Source organism: Antedon bifida, chromosome 9 (genome assembly GCF_963402885.1).
Source record: "Antedon bifida chromosome 9, ecAntBifi1.1, whole genome shotgun sequence".
NCBI lineage: Eukaryota > Metazoa > Echinodermata > Crinoidea > Comatulida > Antedonidae > Antedon > Antedon bifida.
In genome coordinates, this window is record NC_136234.1 from 13,657,224 (window position 1) to 13,675,174 (window position 17,951).

The 17,951-nt window shown below is 31.1% G+C and overlaps 2 protein-coding genes across 7 annotated transcripts in view; one reads left to right on the forward strand and one right to left on the reverse strand.

The window, feature by feature from the left end:
- The window catches only part of LOC144852162 (protein YIF1B-A-like), a 238,405-nt gene that overhangs the window by 125,509 nt on the left and 94,945 nt on the right, over positions 1-17,951 (forward strand). The window lies entirely within an intron of this gene.
- The window catches only part of LOC144852141 (signal-induced proliferation-associated 1-like protein 1), an 83,239-nt gene that overhangs the window by 3,161 nt on the left and 62,127 nt on the right, over positions 1-17,951 (reverse strand). For all 6 annotated transcript variants that reach the window (XM_078709878.1, XM_078709877.1, XM_078709876.1 and 3 more), the window contains 3 exons: positions 17,270-17,383; positions 5,190-5,373; positions 162-222 (listed from right to left, as the gene is read on the reverse strand). In XM_078709878.1, the coding sequence (XP_078566004.1) occupies positions 162-222; positions 5,190-5,373; positions 17,270-17,383 (359 nt within the window). The remainder of the gene's footprint in view (positions 1-161; positions 223-5,189; positions 5,374-17,269; positions 17,384-17,951) is intronic.

Here is a 17,951-nt window from a genome sequence, read left to right on the forward strand (position 1 = left end):
AGCCCTTGTTGTTGGCATTGCACTTTGACTGTCCGTAGAGGACCTAATCCGAATTTTCTCAATTGAAGATGGATATTAATAAAGTACAATTACATTGAGATCAATAATATTATATTACACATATTCTAATTTTGTTATGTAAGTATTTTTTTAATTCTTACCCGTGATAATTCATGAGCCAATTTCTTTATTTGTCCTTTGTCGTGTGGCGTGTTCAAATCCCTAAAGAAAAAAAATACAATATGAAAAAATTTTCAATGCATACGGAGGATAAACTTCTTATGTAATAGAATGCTAGCAACAAGTATACCTGTTCGACATGGTGAATCCAAATGAATCCACTCACTGTATGTCCTTTTGTAATAGTACTCCATGGTAATAGGCATAGAAAATAACTATTATTGTAATTTAATAACATATAGTAGCACCCTCTATTGTTTGTAAAGTATAATCAGGGAGTTGTAATTATAACTCCCTGGTATAATCATGGAGGTATGGTATAATTAAAGTGAACACATTTTACAATACAGCATTGTTATTAAAATTTAAAAAGTCACGAAAAATCAAAATCTGTTACAATATTAACATGATTTGATCTCATCACTCAGGACGAGTTAGGTTATCCACACAAATGGAACATGCACATTAACATATGAATGCATAAAATGTATGTATGCCATCATATGACCTGATGCAAGTATGTTTATTCTATTTGTGTCATATAGTATATATTGTGTTTACATAGGTAGCATTCGTTTGATGTGAGTGACCTAATAACATGTAATAAATGAGTTGAAACATTCAAACTAATGTACTCATCAAAGCAACAGATGTACTGTAATATCTGTTTATTCTCACATTGATAATTAGATACTAAATTTCCTTAAAATATGTGACCTTCTAAGTAATGTATTTTGATTATTCATATGGCAATCACTCAAAATATGAGAGCATTACTCTAAAAATTCACCAAAAAAAGAAGAAAAAAGGCCACACCCTACATATATTAGTGTTTCATCAAGATTTTTTTTATATTTGCGACGACCTAAGACATATGCACTAGTTGCGTCATGTTAATTCATTGTGCGTGTGCGGGTACATTGAGATGTGCTTTCTCGGTTTAATTTTGAGTTTGCCTTATTAAGATTTAGACTAGAATTTTTTAATAAAAAGAAAAATCTTTAAAAAACTTATGGACACAACAATGTGGCAGGGAAAAATACTAAACAAAATGTGAAAAAAAAAACCTTTTTTAAATCGATTTAAATAACATACTATAGTAAATAAAGCGTTCTGGGATTAGTGCTTCAACAGTACAGTGATTTACATACAAGTACACTTGAGCATTATTATTAAATTATATTCTGTGGCTAAGAATAGACATAAGTTTCCTGTAGAACTCCGTATACTGTCAGTGAATAACGTTGTCACAGAAACGGGATTGATCAACGACGATATATTCCATTTAACTCATGTTTTCTTAACTTCTTATCTGTATTTCAGATTTTCAGCAAAAACTTAAGATTAAGACAATCTGTTTCGCGCTAACTGTCATTTATAATGTTATGTTCAGAATAATTTTTTTTTCTGTATTTCTAAGAACAGAGACAGCTTTTTTAAGCTTTGCTGTTAGTCTGAATATGAGATGTACTAAAAGTGCATTTTCACACAAATCAATCAATAGTAAAAAATATATTCTAAAAATAGAGAACAATGTTTTACTTAATTATTTCACAAAAAAAAAAGTTTTGACTTAAATCTATCACTAACATAAAAATACAGGTTAGAGCCCCTCTTTTGTGATGCCTGTATTGAAGGGATACTAACACTACACGCAACACCTAGTCAGGAAACATCCCTATTTCATAGAAACTTTGTTGGGTACCAAAGATATCCCCTTAATACGAGTTCTACTGTATAAACATTCTCTGTCACTGAAACAAAATTTAAATGTAGTATGTATAAAAATTATGCATCGATTTGAAATTTTGAAAATCTTTTGATAAGACTAAATCTCCTTAACGCCATATCAAATCCCAGTAATTGTTGAGCTATTGTCTGTTAAAGCGAGGATAGAAAAAAGAAGGGTTGAAATGTTCAACTTGTCGATCTAGGGCAGGCAAAATTGGAGTATGCTGCAACCCTGGATGTTATACTGTGATTAACAATCCCATGATACACCTGTTGTACAGCTCCTTCCATGAAGCCCTGCTGAATGTTGGCAAAAGTCCTAACTGTTGTATCACTGTGGTTTTAATGTCTTTCTAAGACTAGCTAAGTAATATAATTAGTAATAGTAGTCAATTAATCAATAGATCACTTTTTGGTAAAGATTACAGACTTCAAGGTTAAATTAATTAGCTGATAATTAAGCAATTAGTCTATCTATTAGTAGAAAACTCATCTTTTATTTAGATATTGACATATTGTCATATCTTTTCAGCAGACAACCTGGTATAAACAAATTTTTTTTAACCCTTATTAATTGGGACACCTTCAGGACCCAAACAAAATGTCTCCTTTAAAAACATTTACAGTATATATATCACCATACTATGAGCTTTGATGTTAAGATGCCCAAGAGTAGAGGTTGGTCATAGTGTTTAAACATATATTGTCCATAGTTTATATTATGCGAATGTGTCACCTTAATAGGGGTGTTCCAAAGGAGGGGTTCCACTGTAATCTAGTTAAAAATATAATTTTTTTTCAAATTTTGTCAGTAAATTAACTTTCTATTCTCTAGTCTGCTTTTTTTCATGTCAAATATATAAAATAAAAATAAATAAAATATAATTTCATAATAATTCAGTAACAAAATCTGGTCTGAAAATCATAAGCTTAAAAAATAAGCTGCTTTTAATAATAATAATATAAAATAATATAATAATAATAATAATAATTAATAATGTTTTGAATTATATTTTATAGTAGTCGACAAATGTTGTTAAAAACTGAATGACCCTACGTAAAAATAAGAGCAACTTTTAATCCTTTTTATAGATTAAAACATGTGTGTATGCAGATTTCAATATTATCTGGAATATTTTAACAACCTGAGGCTATATTTTGTCATTTAACTTGAACTTTGTGCGAGTGTGTGATTCCCCGGGTAGAGCCAAAAATACAGACACCCACAAGTCAATTAAAGTAAAAATGAACTTATGTGCTCATAAGATAATGAAGTCGAACTTTATCACAAATATTATGTCGTCTGTAATGCACAAAAATAAAATATACGTAGACATAGTAAGGTGCAATGTAAAAACCATTTCAATGCTATATTCTTTGTTATATAGCACCTAAATAAATTCCTGTCATATGATTGGAGGATTGTGGGTCACATGGCGCGCAATAGTACATACTATAAACGAATCGTGTAATAGTACTTTTTCTTCTCGCCTGTACGAAAAACAAAATCTGCGTGAAATCCAATAGCAATTTGTCTGTTTTTCTGCGAACAGGAGCAGCAACGCACACGGCATGACCTCTCCTTTAGAAGAATGACAAGAATCTACTAAGATGTTATATAAAACAAATAATGAATGTCTTTATATTTGTATGATGGTACAAATAATTTCATGAGGTGAAATATGAAATTATTTGAACTATTGAACTCATAAACATATTTCATGACCAATTATTACAGATCATATGATCTGAATCCTCCATCATTTTGTGCATAGTTACTATTTTGGAATTTAGTAAAATATCTATAAAGTGTAGTCTATCATAAAAGTATTGGTAGAAGTTCAATTGAGCATGCCATTGGTTGTAAAATATAATTATGATATTAAGTTTAATCCTAGACTCAAACTTAGTCATAATCACTGCCCTAGTAATTAGGTATCAATACTAATTAAATTCAGTATCTAATTATTAATCTTTCTATTAATCACTTCAAAATCATCTTGTTAATGTTTGAAATTATATATGGTATAATTAATGTTGTCTATCAGTCATCAACTGTCATATGTAATCTATTTTTTAAATGCTGAGGTTTACTGCCTTGACGAATTATAATTAATTTTAATTTCAGACCATTATTTGTTTATATACTGTAATTATTTTGTATTATTATTAAACTTTAGGCATTTTGCCAATAGTAAATGTTATAAGTTGTTTTTTGGAAATTCATTCACAAAATTGTAATGTTTTCAATGAATTTCCTCTGTAACATTTAGGTTCAAATATAAATCATGTAAATTATTAGTTTGAAATAATAACATTATTCTTCGGTTGCCGGGTGAAGAACTACTCAGTTGTAATACAAATCCTTATTACAGTATTAGTAATACTATATAACAAATTAACACTATTATTTTATAGTAAAACCACAATAACAAAAATCTATTTTCGAAAAGTAAAGGAAAGAAAAGTTATTTTACAATTAATATTAATTTAATTACATACGAAAAATAAGTATCATAGCCGATGGGGATTATAATTATTATAAAATTATTAGTTTTAATATATTGAGACAAGTTGAGACAAGAGGAACTTGAGGCTAGAGGAATACCCACAGCACAGGATGGCCAATATTAAGCATTTTAGACGACCACAATGTATGCTTAGGCAATGTATGACTAATGCAAACACTGGGTTATGTACTTAACCAACTTTAACAATTTAATATAAAACTTATGATAAAATCAAATATCAAACAATTCGAAATTGAAAACAATTTCATGTATAAAAGCTGTCAGATCTGTTTTGGAGTTTGTCAAGTCCGCCGAGAAAGCATATTGGAATCTGTGACTAATAATTGTAATGGTTTGTTACTCCCTGGTTCATGGCATATAGCCTCGCCATTTCCTTGGAATATTTCTGATCTGAACACAGATACTTAGGAAAAATAATTTAATTTGTTTAAGAAAAGTTAAATACATTTTATTTAAAGCTCTGTCTACACTATCAAACTAATTTGACAAAAAAAAGTGTGATGTGCCCAAATATGGTAGTGATACGCCCAAATATGGTAATGATATGACATCATCATGTCTACATATGGGCACATCCCATTTTTTTGTCACATAAAGTTTGATAGTGTAGACAGAGCTTAAGGCAATGTTTTCTATCAAATAATCATAAAAGAATAACAACATTAAATGATATGCATGTTGCTTCTTTATTATAATCAGTTACTAGATTTTATATCATCTATTTTAATATTTCATCGTAATACGTACCCATTGACAGCTCGTGTTGGCGTCTTTTGTTGGCTCTTGTATCTTGCACCACCCGATGATCGGTATCGCACATCCTTGCGCCCCATGTAATTCCGTTGAAATGAGGGCGTCAATTCGTTTACATCTGAAACATTGTCATTTAGTCGGTCTACTGATGCGACTTTACCATTGTGATGGTCACTTCCTGAAATTAACAAAAGTAAATAATAATTTAATTTGATATAAATCATTTTTTTGTTTGTTGTTTTGTTTCAAAAACAATTAGTCTCATGTCATATACAATTGTTCTATCTGTCAGATAAAAGAAGTCCATGTGGCATGAGAAATACTTTCAATATTATCAAATAAAGTAAACAATAGTCTCACTGCAGCAATGCAGCCATTTCATATAATGTCTAACAGACAAAAAATAAACCATATAAATTAAAATAGGGCAGGTCTATTAAGGTATGTGTACATGTGTTTAGTTTCTTTTTAATCCATTGTACAATTTTAAAGCCTTTTGTGTACAAAGTTTTAAGAACTGTGCATTATATTATGCTAATTAGTCTGCAATATGCACGATAAACTAAATTGTTGATTCATGCTTAAGAAATGAAGACTTAAGAACAGGAAGCAATTACACATGTTCTCACAGCATTGGTTCACAAATACTGTAAATCCCAGGAATTGCACAGTCCAATCAAATTAATTGCTTCATTACCTTCCAATGTCATTAATATTTTTTGTGTATATGTTTTGTGAATTTATGGTCAAACAACGGGACTTCATTCTAAGTAAGTTATTTCTCCATGATCTATGTCACACTGTAAATATGCTTTATTCCTGAAGATGAACAAATAAAGTTCCAAAAATAGAATCATAATGGCTTGCCTCACTTTTTTCGGAGTGTGTTTTATAATTATCATCACATATCAAACTTATTAGTGGACCCTCTGGTTTCAGTCTATACGGTTACTTGTTTTTGGGCTAGCATTTTACAACAGTCTAGAAAGTGGAATCTCTGATAAACTCTTCTCATAAGCCCAACATTTTCTTACACTAAAGCCACAAATGACTGACTGTGTTATTCCCACAAAAATGCATTTTGAAAAGGCAGATATTTTTAAAAGCTCACTGGTGTCATTTTGTTGCTTTAGTCTAGGATTCTGTATGTTGATTATACTGTATAAACCCCATAGTTAATATTAATCAGCCTCATCAGGTCGTGAGTGATATCAAGCAAACAGATGCTATTCATTAGACCAGCTTTCTCACAAGGTACTCTAGCTTACATACTTTAGACCTTTAGAGCATACGATAATAGTAAGATTATTATTTCGTATTGGATACTGCTAATCATGTCTTTAATAGGCTTTATTAGTCGGACCAGGAAACGAAACAGAAAGTCAAACCTGATAAACTGAATGTTTCAAATTGATAAACGATTTCGAGATGAATCTGAATAAAGTAAATGTTAATCAAGCAACATAAATGGAAAATACTGATAGGTGTATCTGCTAAAATAGATATTTACATTTCACTCTTTATATGAAGAACTTTGAAATAGAAAATTCAGAAAACAGCTACATTAACATAGCATGTCTTGCACACCATCAACGTACTGTAAAATACTCACTACAGTCTACTTTTCCTAAACAGAACGCTTGTGTTCTAATTCACTACTGTAAAAATGTATTAATTAATAGAATGTTAAATTGTATAATGAATATTTATTTTCAGATTCCAAAATGTCAACAGATACTTTTTGGTCCCCTCTCCATGACGGTTGTCACATAATGCTTTGTATTTTTTATTGTATTTATATGTTTCATATGGACAGTTTGTCTGAATGAAGTTGAATTGAATTAATTACATTATTCAATTTATAAGTAAATAAATGAAAAATTAATGGAAAAAATAAATCAACACACAATTTTATTAAATGCAAAACAGCAATGAATTAAATTTATAAAATAATTTTTATTAAATGCGAAACAGTAATGAATTAAATTAATAAAATTCATTTTTATTAAATGCGAAACAGCAATGAATTAAATTTATAAAAATTCATTTTTGTATTAATGGTAAGGGTTCATCTACATTTGAAATCCGACCTAGTACAGAGCAACGTTGCTAGTCATCTAACTTCAAATGGCTACAACAAAATAAATTCATAATTTTCAAATAAATAACATAGTATTTTCAATAAATGAATAAGTACTTAAATTAATAATGAATAACATAATTGAAAGCTGAAACATTATCCCTAACAGACCTTTCATTTTCCCATACTTCCATTGGGAATAGCGCTCAAAAGTGAGCAAAACAAGATTAAAAAAACTCGGAGAGATAAGTTAAACATCGCTGTATGTATAAATGGCATAAACAATATCCTATAGAGTGAAACATGCCCTCAAGACGTGACCTTTTAGACAACAAAAAATAGAATTAAAATAGCAGCTAAAATCTGTAGATAAGCGACGGTGGATGATAATGGAGAGCAAAGCCTTAAATAACTCATTAATGAGTTGACTCAGAGCCACTGTTTTATCAGTACACAACAGTGCTACTTCTCACTTTCAAAAACAAAACTTATTTTCTCTTTTTCTTGTACAGTAATGTTGTAAATGGCTAATGGCTCGTTCTTTATTCAGCTCATTAGAATATTTTTTTAATATAATAATCATACTGTTTATATTAAGGTAATAATAATTTTTTTAAATAATATTTATTATTATTTTATTCAACATTTATTTCATTATGGGAGTTTTTTTTAAAGTACTGTACAACATTTTAAAATCAAGTGTTTGCACAATATTTTGTGTTCAACCAGTAAAGGGATTTTACACTGGTGTGATCATTACAGCAATATCTGAATATTAAAATCACAATAAAAAATAATCTCTTTCACTTTAACTTGATTTAATTAGTACAGCATTTTGTAGGCAGTTAGGTAATTTTTTTGTTGTTAAATTTAGAACGGGCATTGATCAACAAGGATACGATCTGTATAAAAGCAACTTCTTATTAGTTTAATAATTAAATTTTCGATTTCAATGCTTATCAGATTAATACAGTATGATAAATATAATATAATAATGCTAGTTTCTGTATTGAGATAACTGAATAGTAGATTTAAAACTGATAGCTACAAGCCAGCAAGTTGAAACTTTTACAATATTTTGTGAATAATGAAAGTCCATTATTTTTAGAAAATTTGATTTCGTTAAAAAAAAGTTTACACAAAATAAAGAAATTAAATTATAAAACATAACTGAACTAAGGCTAAAATTTAAGAATTTTAAAAAATGTTGAAAATTACGGACTGAAAACAAATTTCTATTTAAAAGCATATATACTTCAAGCAAAAAAAAGAAAAGAAAAAAAGGAACTTTAACATGATTACAAATTATGTGTGACTACTAGGCCTATTACTACTTGGTAGTAAAATGTTTTTGTGAAAACAATTAATAAGATCCACTCGAGGTCTAATAAACAATTTAATTTTAAATAAGAATACATCTTTCTGTATACTATAATTTAGGATTGTGATAGTATTCAAGTTTTAATACCAATTAAAATATTAGCCTTAAGAAAATAAGCAATTAACCATAATCAACAATAATACTCTGATTACATGGTAATACAGTTCTTGATAAAAGATGCAATTTTACTGATTATATTGAAAATGTAACATTTTTAATATTACATTTTAATTTTGAATTTTACAGTACATGAAAATAAGTGGTTTTCTCACGAAAGAGATAAAAATGTATTGAATCCAATATCTGGAAAACGTTAACAATCAACCTACCGTCACATGGAAGATGATATGTTCCTCTTTGATAGAATGTTTTAAATATATTCAACCTCATACTTGTCGTTGATGCTGAGCCAGCTAGGCACACTAGCAATAACTAAATAAACTCTCCAATGAAGCACGAACTGAATGCACAAAAGTATGCTTTAAAACAGTCCTAAACTTGCTACAAAACCCAACAGCAATGTCTGTTCTGAATCTACAACCAGATATGATCATTCAATCACATGCATGCACGTTGAATCTGGTAGACACAGGCAATGCTCTGAGAAGATATAGGCTGAACACCTACATAGATCCACGCACGGTGACTAAACTGTTCTGTTAGCCTGAACAGCGCTCACAAATTTGTTCCAATGTTTATGACTCACTCATTATCGCAGAGAATAAGAACGAACAACCTTCAACTTCGAGCAAACCGACGAATCATCAACTCGCAGTGATCGTACAACGGAGAATTTGTATTCTAAACTTTACATTGATCAACCAGATAGCCACACACGCTTATTGTCAAGTATAATTAACAAATATGAAAACTATTTGATACTTATTATGTCAGTTTAAACTCTATATAATTTTCAAGATGACCAATTTTTAAGTAATTGAGTTTCTTAATAAATCCTGTGAAACGTCTGCCCTGCGTGCTGTTAAAGCATGCAGAATTAATATGACACTCATTATTGTATAAGACCTTCACAGCAATTAATAAAGAGTTTTTCTTGGCATTCATACTAATTTTTTTTTAAATACCCTTGAATAACTAGCTGATTCTCTAGAATGTTTTATGTACAGTATCAGCCTACTCTGTAATACAGTGTGTATCACATGCGATGATTGTATCCTGGCTATAAACCAAACCTACACCCTAGTCTTACCATAATATGTGACACATGTGATGTATATGTGATACAGTATTACAGAATTTGCCTATGATACTGAATAGATAATAACATGTGAAGATAAACTACATATAGGACTCATATAATAATATCCAAACCAAGTACAAAACAAAACAATGCACTTAAAAAATTACTGGACTGAAAAAAAATAAAATGTCTCATGACAAAATTTACAACTGGACTTCTACTAAGTTTGAAAATATGGACAGCTCACGTTTGCATTTTAGAGTCTTTGTGGTAATTCAATTGAAACATTGAATCATCTATTTGGAGTTTCATTAATTCTATATTTTTTAGAATTATTGAGAATTCAGGAGAAACACTACAAAATGCACGACAACTCTATATCAGAAAACATGAACAGGAAAAGGATAGACAATGTCTTTATGACACAGTTACACATGGGAGATATTATTGATTCTCATGCAGAGTGGATTTGAAAACCAGACACATTCACGGCAGGAAGATCTCTTAGTCATGTTAAACATCCATCATATGTCAGCAGAAATTAATTGGTATTATGATATAAGTCCGCAGATAAACAATGAAAAAGAAACAATGATTTTTCTCATTCTCCATTCATAGTACAGTATATAAAAGCAGACACTCTAATAAAAGTATTGTTTAAAGATTTTGCATGACGAATACTGTAAACACTAGTTAGCTTTGGTGTAAACCATGTTTCTAAATAGCTGCACTAGAGAGGCAGCTGTACTCAAGGGATTAAATTGAAAGAAATGTTTTTTTTGGCTTTTTAGGTGATCATTTAGAATAAAATGATCACCTATTGTTATTGTATAAAATCTTTATTATTATTTTTTTTTTTATTATTTTTTTTCTTTTTATTGTTTCTGTACACTATTTTGTGTAACAATTATCTCAAAAAGTTTAATGTCAATGATTACAAAAATTTCAGAATATCTTTCAAATAATACAACTTAATCCTAATAAGCTTTCCAGCGTGATCACTCATCCGTGACGACATTTATACGCCATTTTGCGAAATCACATTATCAATCATATCTCCATAATTCATTATCACATATTAATGAAATTCACTACACGTAAACTTCAGATCAAGGGTAAAAATATTAGCAAATAAAAACGCACGCGCACGTAGGTTCATGCGCGTGATACCGCGCGTTAAAAATTTAAAACGCTCAAAATTAAGTTTTGATCAATTTAGAGCATGAATTAGGCCATTTGCGTGTTTCAAAAAATTACTGCGCAAAAATGCGTTTTTGCGCGCGCGATACTTAAAAAGCGTAAAAAATATGAATTTTTTTTACAAATCTCATTCTACTCACCATCCTTAGTACATTCACCAAATTTGAGTCAGTTCCGACTTAAAATAACGCTATACGAGCACGTTAAAAATGACAAAATGCGCACATTTATTTTACAAAAGTTCTGAAAATGGTGAAAAATAGGTCTTTTTTAAATGAAAATAATTCTTCAGAATGCAAGATGACCCCCGATTTTTTTAACTTATTCTGGAAGCCATTGAGTTGTAGATATGAATTCATGTACACATTTTACGTACAAAATGTTTTGACGTCATCAAATGGCCACTTGAATTTAAAAATTAGGATTTGTTATCTTTTTGTGTAGATTATCACATTCAACAGAGCGCATCTTGGTTATGTGTGCTCGAATTTCGCACAACTTTCAGTATGTGCTTGCTTAATTAATTATCTTTATCATGAGTTGACACTATCTTCATTTTAATGACGTCATCACGCGTAAAAACTTGAATAACGTAGGCCGTGTAATTTCACCTTCGCAGTAAATTTGAATATCTTACAGCTCTTCAGAATTGAAGGTTACTTTGATGATTATAATTTATTATGAAAGCTGATGAAATGTAGATATTAATTCATATAAAAATTAAGCCTATCGGATGTTGTGACGTTAACATATGGCCAGTTGAAGTGAAAAAGTAGTTTTTTCATATTTTTCGTCAAAGTTATACACAATTCAAAGAGCGCGCACAGCGCTTCTACGTGCCAAATTTTTTTCCAAATCTTATATTTTTTTGCTCAATTAATTATCTTTCGAAATTGTCATCTTAAAGTTTAGTTTGATAACGTCATCATGCCAAAAAATTAGAACATGTGTCCCGTAATTTCACCTATGCTACACTGTATATAGATATACAGTATATACTGTACATATTGTATATGGCATATAGGCACAACTCAGCACTATAAGCATATAATAGGATGGCATACATCAACATTTTCCGATCGTATGTTAACGTACGTGCATGTTTAAAAAAAAATTAATTTCAGTAAAATGATAAAAATGATCACCTATAATTCGTCAAAGTGACGAATTAAATTCTAGTTTTTTATTGTTATTTTGATTTGAAAGAAATAAATGTTAACTTGAACTTGAATTGAAATAGCTGCACTCGAGAGGCTCAATAGCTGCACTCGAGAGGCTCAATAGCTGTACTTGAGAGGCTAAATAACTGCACTCGAGAGGCTAATTAACTGCACTCGAGAGGCTAAATAACTGCACTCAAGAGGCTAAATAACTGCACTCGAAAGGCTAAATAACTGCACTTGAGAGGCTAATTAACTGCACTTGAGAGGCTAAATAACTGCACTCGAGAGGCTAAATAACTGCACTCGAGAGGCTAGATAGCTACTTGAGAGACTAGATAGCTGCATGATAGGATAAATAGCTGCACTTGAGAGGCTAAATAACTGCACTCGAGAGGCTAGATAGCTACTTGAGAGACTAGATAGCTGCATGATAGGATAAATAGCTGCACTTGAGAGGCTAAATAGCTGCACTCGAGAGGCTAAATAGCTGTACTCAAAAGGCTAATTAACTGCACTCGAGGGGCTAAATAACTGCACTCGAGAGGCTAAATACCTGCACTTGAGAGGCTAGATAGCTGCATTTGGGAGGCTAAATAGCTACACTCAAGAGGCTAAATAGCTGCACTCGAGAGGCTAAATAGCTGCACTCGAGAGGCTAAATAGCTACACTGTAGACTAGGCTAAATAGCTGTACTCGAGAGGCTAAATATTTGAACTTGACAGAGTAAATAGCTGCATGAGGGGCTAAATAGCTGCACTCTAGAGACTAATTATTTGCACTCCAGAGGTTAAATTAATAGCATGCACACGATGGGCTAAATAGCTGAACTCAAGAGGCTAAATAGCTGAACTCAAGAGGATAAATAGCTGCACTCAAAAGGATAAATAGCTGAACTCAAAAGGCTAAATAGCTGCACTCAAGAGGCAAAATAGCTGCACTCAACATATTGTGGTTCATGTTTAGGTCATGTTGCTACCATAAATTAAACATAATTCCTTGACTTTAAATATTTCCTTCCTCGAATTAAACTAATTCCCAATGAAATAATAGACAAAAGTTAAAGAATAATCCTTTGTTGTAAACTAAATATAGAAGCCAAATATTTAATATTGTCTGCAATTGTTCATCCTCAAATGTCTAAAGATACAACCAAAGAAATAAAGAAAATAGTATGGAAAAAATGTATTTTATTTTGTGAATGTAATTTCTTTTTTATTCGTCCTCACTAGATGTCACAATTCATGTATGAATTAAAATTCTCCCATGCTTGTTTCACACATTTTTTTGACCAGTAGTGATAAAATCAGGACGCTAAAACTAAAACGATTAATGAACATGGTGACAAACGAAATTTCCTGAAGTGTAAACAACGGTAGCACAGTATGTTATGAGCATGTCAGGAAACATCAGTAACAAGACATTGAAAAATTACACCGTGGACAGGAACGAGTTTTTCCAACTACCGAAAGGCATGAACGTATTAACATCCACTTTTGCTTGCGGAAAAACATCCTCAAAACTTACAACAATAATAATTTTAAAAAGGTGACGAAAATCAAATGGAACATTCAAGACGAGAATAAATGCACTTACTCCCTACCTGCGGTTAGTAGGCGCTGGACTGGAGTTAAGTATCGAGTATAAGAATGACCAAAGTGAAACCATTAGCGATTCCACCTGGAATAAAATTCAACATAGTCATGATGACTTTATAAAATTTACGCCTATCTTCTTGCCAAATTTAAAATAAAAAAATGATTGGAATCAGTAAATAGGTAAGAATAAATAAGTTAATTAAATTAACTGTTGATGTTATAATTGGAACACTATGTTCCTGAAATAAGTGCCCTAGCCGTAAAGACGACATTCACGCCAAATTGTTATGGAGCATGCTCAAAGAGCCAATGACAATGATACACGTTGTATACATGAAACTTAAAACACAGTAATATTAATTTTCATGACAAGCAGCAGCCCTAAACTAAAACCAAAAGTAAGTAAATGAATACAATCAATAAAATATTAGGAACCATGCCAAAATTATTCTAGTAAGTAAGCATTTTTGTTTACCCTTTAAACCAATTGATACAATTACTTCTTACAATTACTGAAGTTTTTTGGGTAATTATACACTGTTTATTGACTGTTTAGTGACTGCCTTATAAACTTGTACATTTAAGGAAAATATAGCCAGTATATTATTGCAGGAAGAAAAGTTAGGCTGCAGTAACTGCAGCAGAATAAATATTGGCATGATCCGAAAAAAAAAAAGCATTAATTTAAAATCATATAACATGTATTAACAGTTAATATCTTGAAGCAAATGTGACATCATCATTATATATTTCACAGTTGAAAAATTCTCTGAAAAGAATTAAGCAAAAATACAACTTTCAATTGTAACTGGCTAGACACCAAGAACCATACCAGCCTGACTACATCAGAGGTAAAACGTGACGTAAATTGCTCTTCAACCCTAATCCTTAAAATTACCACGAGTCACGAGTTGACCGTAACTGATGACTGCATTGTGCAGCAGTTATAATAACCGCATTTGGTTGACGGGTTTATGTGACGTGTACATGAGTCGTTGGTTTATCTCTATTGGACACTGCACAACAATCACAGTTCATTATAAAGGAAAATTCTTTAACACCTACAGTCATATTGATAATGTAATTTGACTTTCAATTCAATTGATAGAACTTGAATTTGTATTAAGCTCTGTCTACACTATCAAACTTTATGTGACAAACAAATGTGATGTGCTCATATATGGACATGATGATGTCATATCACTACTTTATTTACACCTTTTTTTTCTCGAACTAGTTTGAGAGTGTAGACAGAGCTTTAGAAAAAAAGAAAAAGATGTTAAATTTGTTAAAAAGCTCAATTGAAAATCTAATACATTTTCAAACAGACCTATTCTTTTTCATAATTTTATGGAAATGTTTTAAAATCATTTCATTGACCTTAATACCAGAAATTTACATGCATCAAAATAAATATGTTTATTTTACTGTTTCTTCTCATAAGTTAGAGGAGGTGGGGTGGGAGGAGAGAGATATTTTAAAACATTAGCTACTTTTGAAATTGTCAATGAAATCTACAAGTACTCGCAAATTTAAAATCTAAGTGTAGTTATTAATATTAGCATCCGATAAATATTAACGTCCGATACAACTTTAGTTTGAATTATTATAAATTCCAGGTCAGATTAATCATCATTGTTCAACTTTATCCAGAAGGTACTATGTCGTGTATTGCTTAATACCATCAATTATGCTTTGAAATGATTTAATCTGAGATAAGCAACAGGTACATATTGTGCAGCTGAGATATAAACTTAAATTAGCTAGACAGGCAAAGTTGTTAGTAATCCGTCTCAGGACCTTTCGACCATTGATCACCATCAGGTAGGAGGCTAAACTTAGCTGGTCGTGGGTGAATAACTATGACAGTAACTTCGAAGGAAATAAAATACATATCTTTTAATAACCATTAATAATAATAATAATGGTAGTCTTATATAGCGTCTAATACAATGTCTCTAAGTGCAAACACAAAAACAAAAAATGAAGCAGAGAAACCATTTACACTGTTCTCCAGTAACATTGTGTGATAATGATGGAAAAAATTCCATTCAAGTTGAACTGAAAAAATGGAAACATCACTGAGACGATGAGGCCTAAACATTTATATATTGTACGACCAAGTGTAAAGAAGGAATGTCAGGTTAATTTAAATGGTGCATTCCAAAAAAACAAAAAGATACAAGTAGAATAAAAACATTAGTAGGATACATTTTTTAACAACCTAGAAAAAACACACAAAAAACTATGTCATAATGGTTCGGATAAAATAGAAAAAATGGAAACGCTATAGAGACGAGGTGGTAGAAACGTTCACATAGTGTAGGATGAAGTCATAACGAAAGAAAGGAAGGTAAAAAGTAAGAACATCAGGTAAAACCCATTAATGGTCCACTCTTAAAACCAAGAAATACCAGTAGATAATGAAACCTTCAGAAGTTTGTTTTTATAAATAGCTGTTTCTTACGGTAAATTGTAAAAAAAAATTGTCTTCATTTCTCACATTTGGCATCAAATATTACTTTTCAGAATTTAAAGGTTTATCTTTAAGTTATTAACTTGCCTCAAAGGCATTTTGGCCGATGTTCAGAACGCGAAAACCACAAACTATTTAACAACTGCTAACGGATGTCACTGATAATATTTTACCTTTCAAAAATGATTAAATCATCATTGACTTTAAAACTGTTGGAACTGGGATGATTTAATTACCTCAATTGAATTTAAAGTTTATTGACTAGGGGTATATGCTTTAGTTGAGATGATACATATGAACATTTTTAAGACATGAATGTGGAAGAACGTATCATAACAACTACAACAAATGATGTTGAAGTTTTACTTTCTATTGTATATTAGGGAGCTTTCAATTTTGTCACAACCGAGGACAGAGGACCAAACGATGTCATGTTGGTTCATTGTGCGAATGTGAGAATACTGGGACGTGTTTCTTCACTCCTTACTTCGACACAGGTTTGATGGTTTCTAGGTCTAGGCAGCGATGCATCTAGGCAACGACTGACGACACATCAATTGTCAACTGACTTAGGTTGGTCCTCACAAATCGAAAGTTTCCTATTATCTCCACAAGTGGTTCCAATATGGTACAGTACCTCTTTAATGGTGAATTAAGTCATGAATAGCCAAACTTGGGAGCTATGGTAGGGACAAGGGGTGAGGCATACATTAAGATTAATCATTTTTTTTGGTCTTATTTTCTTGTGTTCTGCTTTTTGCTTTATTTAATAAAAGTGGTTTGAAAAAAATATCATCTTTCATATCACAAGAGTGGGAATAGTCAGTAGCTATAGAAGAGTAGAACAACATGTGTTACAGGTACTCAACTTGCAAGAGAATATGTTGTGTGTGTCCTTCAAGAATGTATAAATGGAGAAAGCTGTGCAGGTCCAGTAAGACCACTTCTAAATAGTTCAGGTTTCCTTTACCACTTACCTTCAAATGCTCTACTTGCTGTAGCTACAAGATTTTGCCAATCTAAATGCGAAGCATTGTCTGGGAGAGGGAAGACAGCTGGAGTTGAACCAGTTTGACTTACTGAGTCCGAATCTGAGGAAAGAAAACAAAAGGTGTTATATTATTTTAAAATTATCTTTTTGATATCTATTTTCACTTACACGATTCTCAATTACCATTCACCGTTTATAACCGAGTATAATCCCATGCTCGAATATAATCACACCCCTTATTATTGAATGCAATCCGTGTAGTCCCACCCACAAATTTATTCCAAATTTGCAAGGTCTACATAATGGCACTGAATGTCAAAAACCAAAGACCAAAGACCAAAATCAAGATTGAACTAGAACCCTAGTCTGTCTAACCATGATGCTATAATAGTGTTCAAGTTATTTTAAATAGGATTCTAAGACTACCCAGTCCAAAAAGTGAATTGATCAGATGAATAATTTTGTTTTATTTATTTTCATTTTATCAAAAGATTACCAGTGAAAGATAAAATTAACTTCAATAAAACTACTAGATCTTAAGCTCTGCCTACACTATCAAACTAGTTTGACAAAAAGGTGTGATGTGCCCAAATATGGTAGTGATATGACATCATCATGTCCATATATGGGCACATCACATTTTTTGTTCCATAAAGTTTGACAGAGCT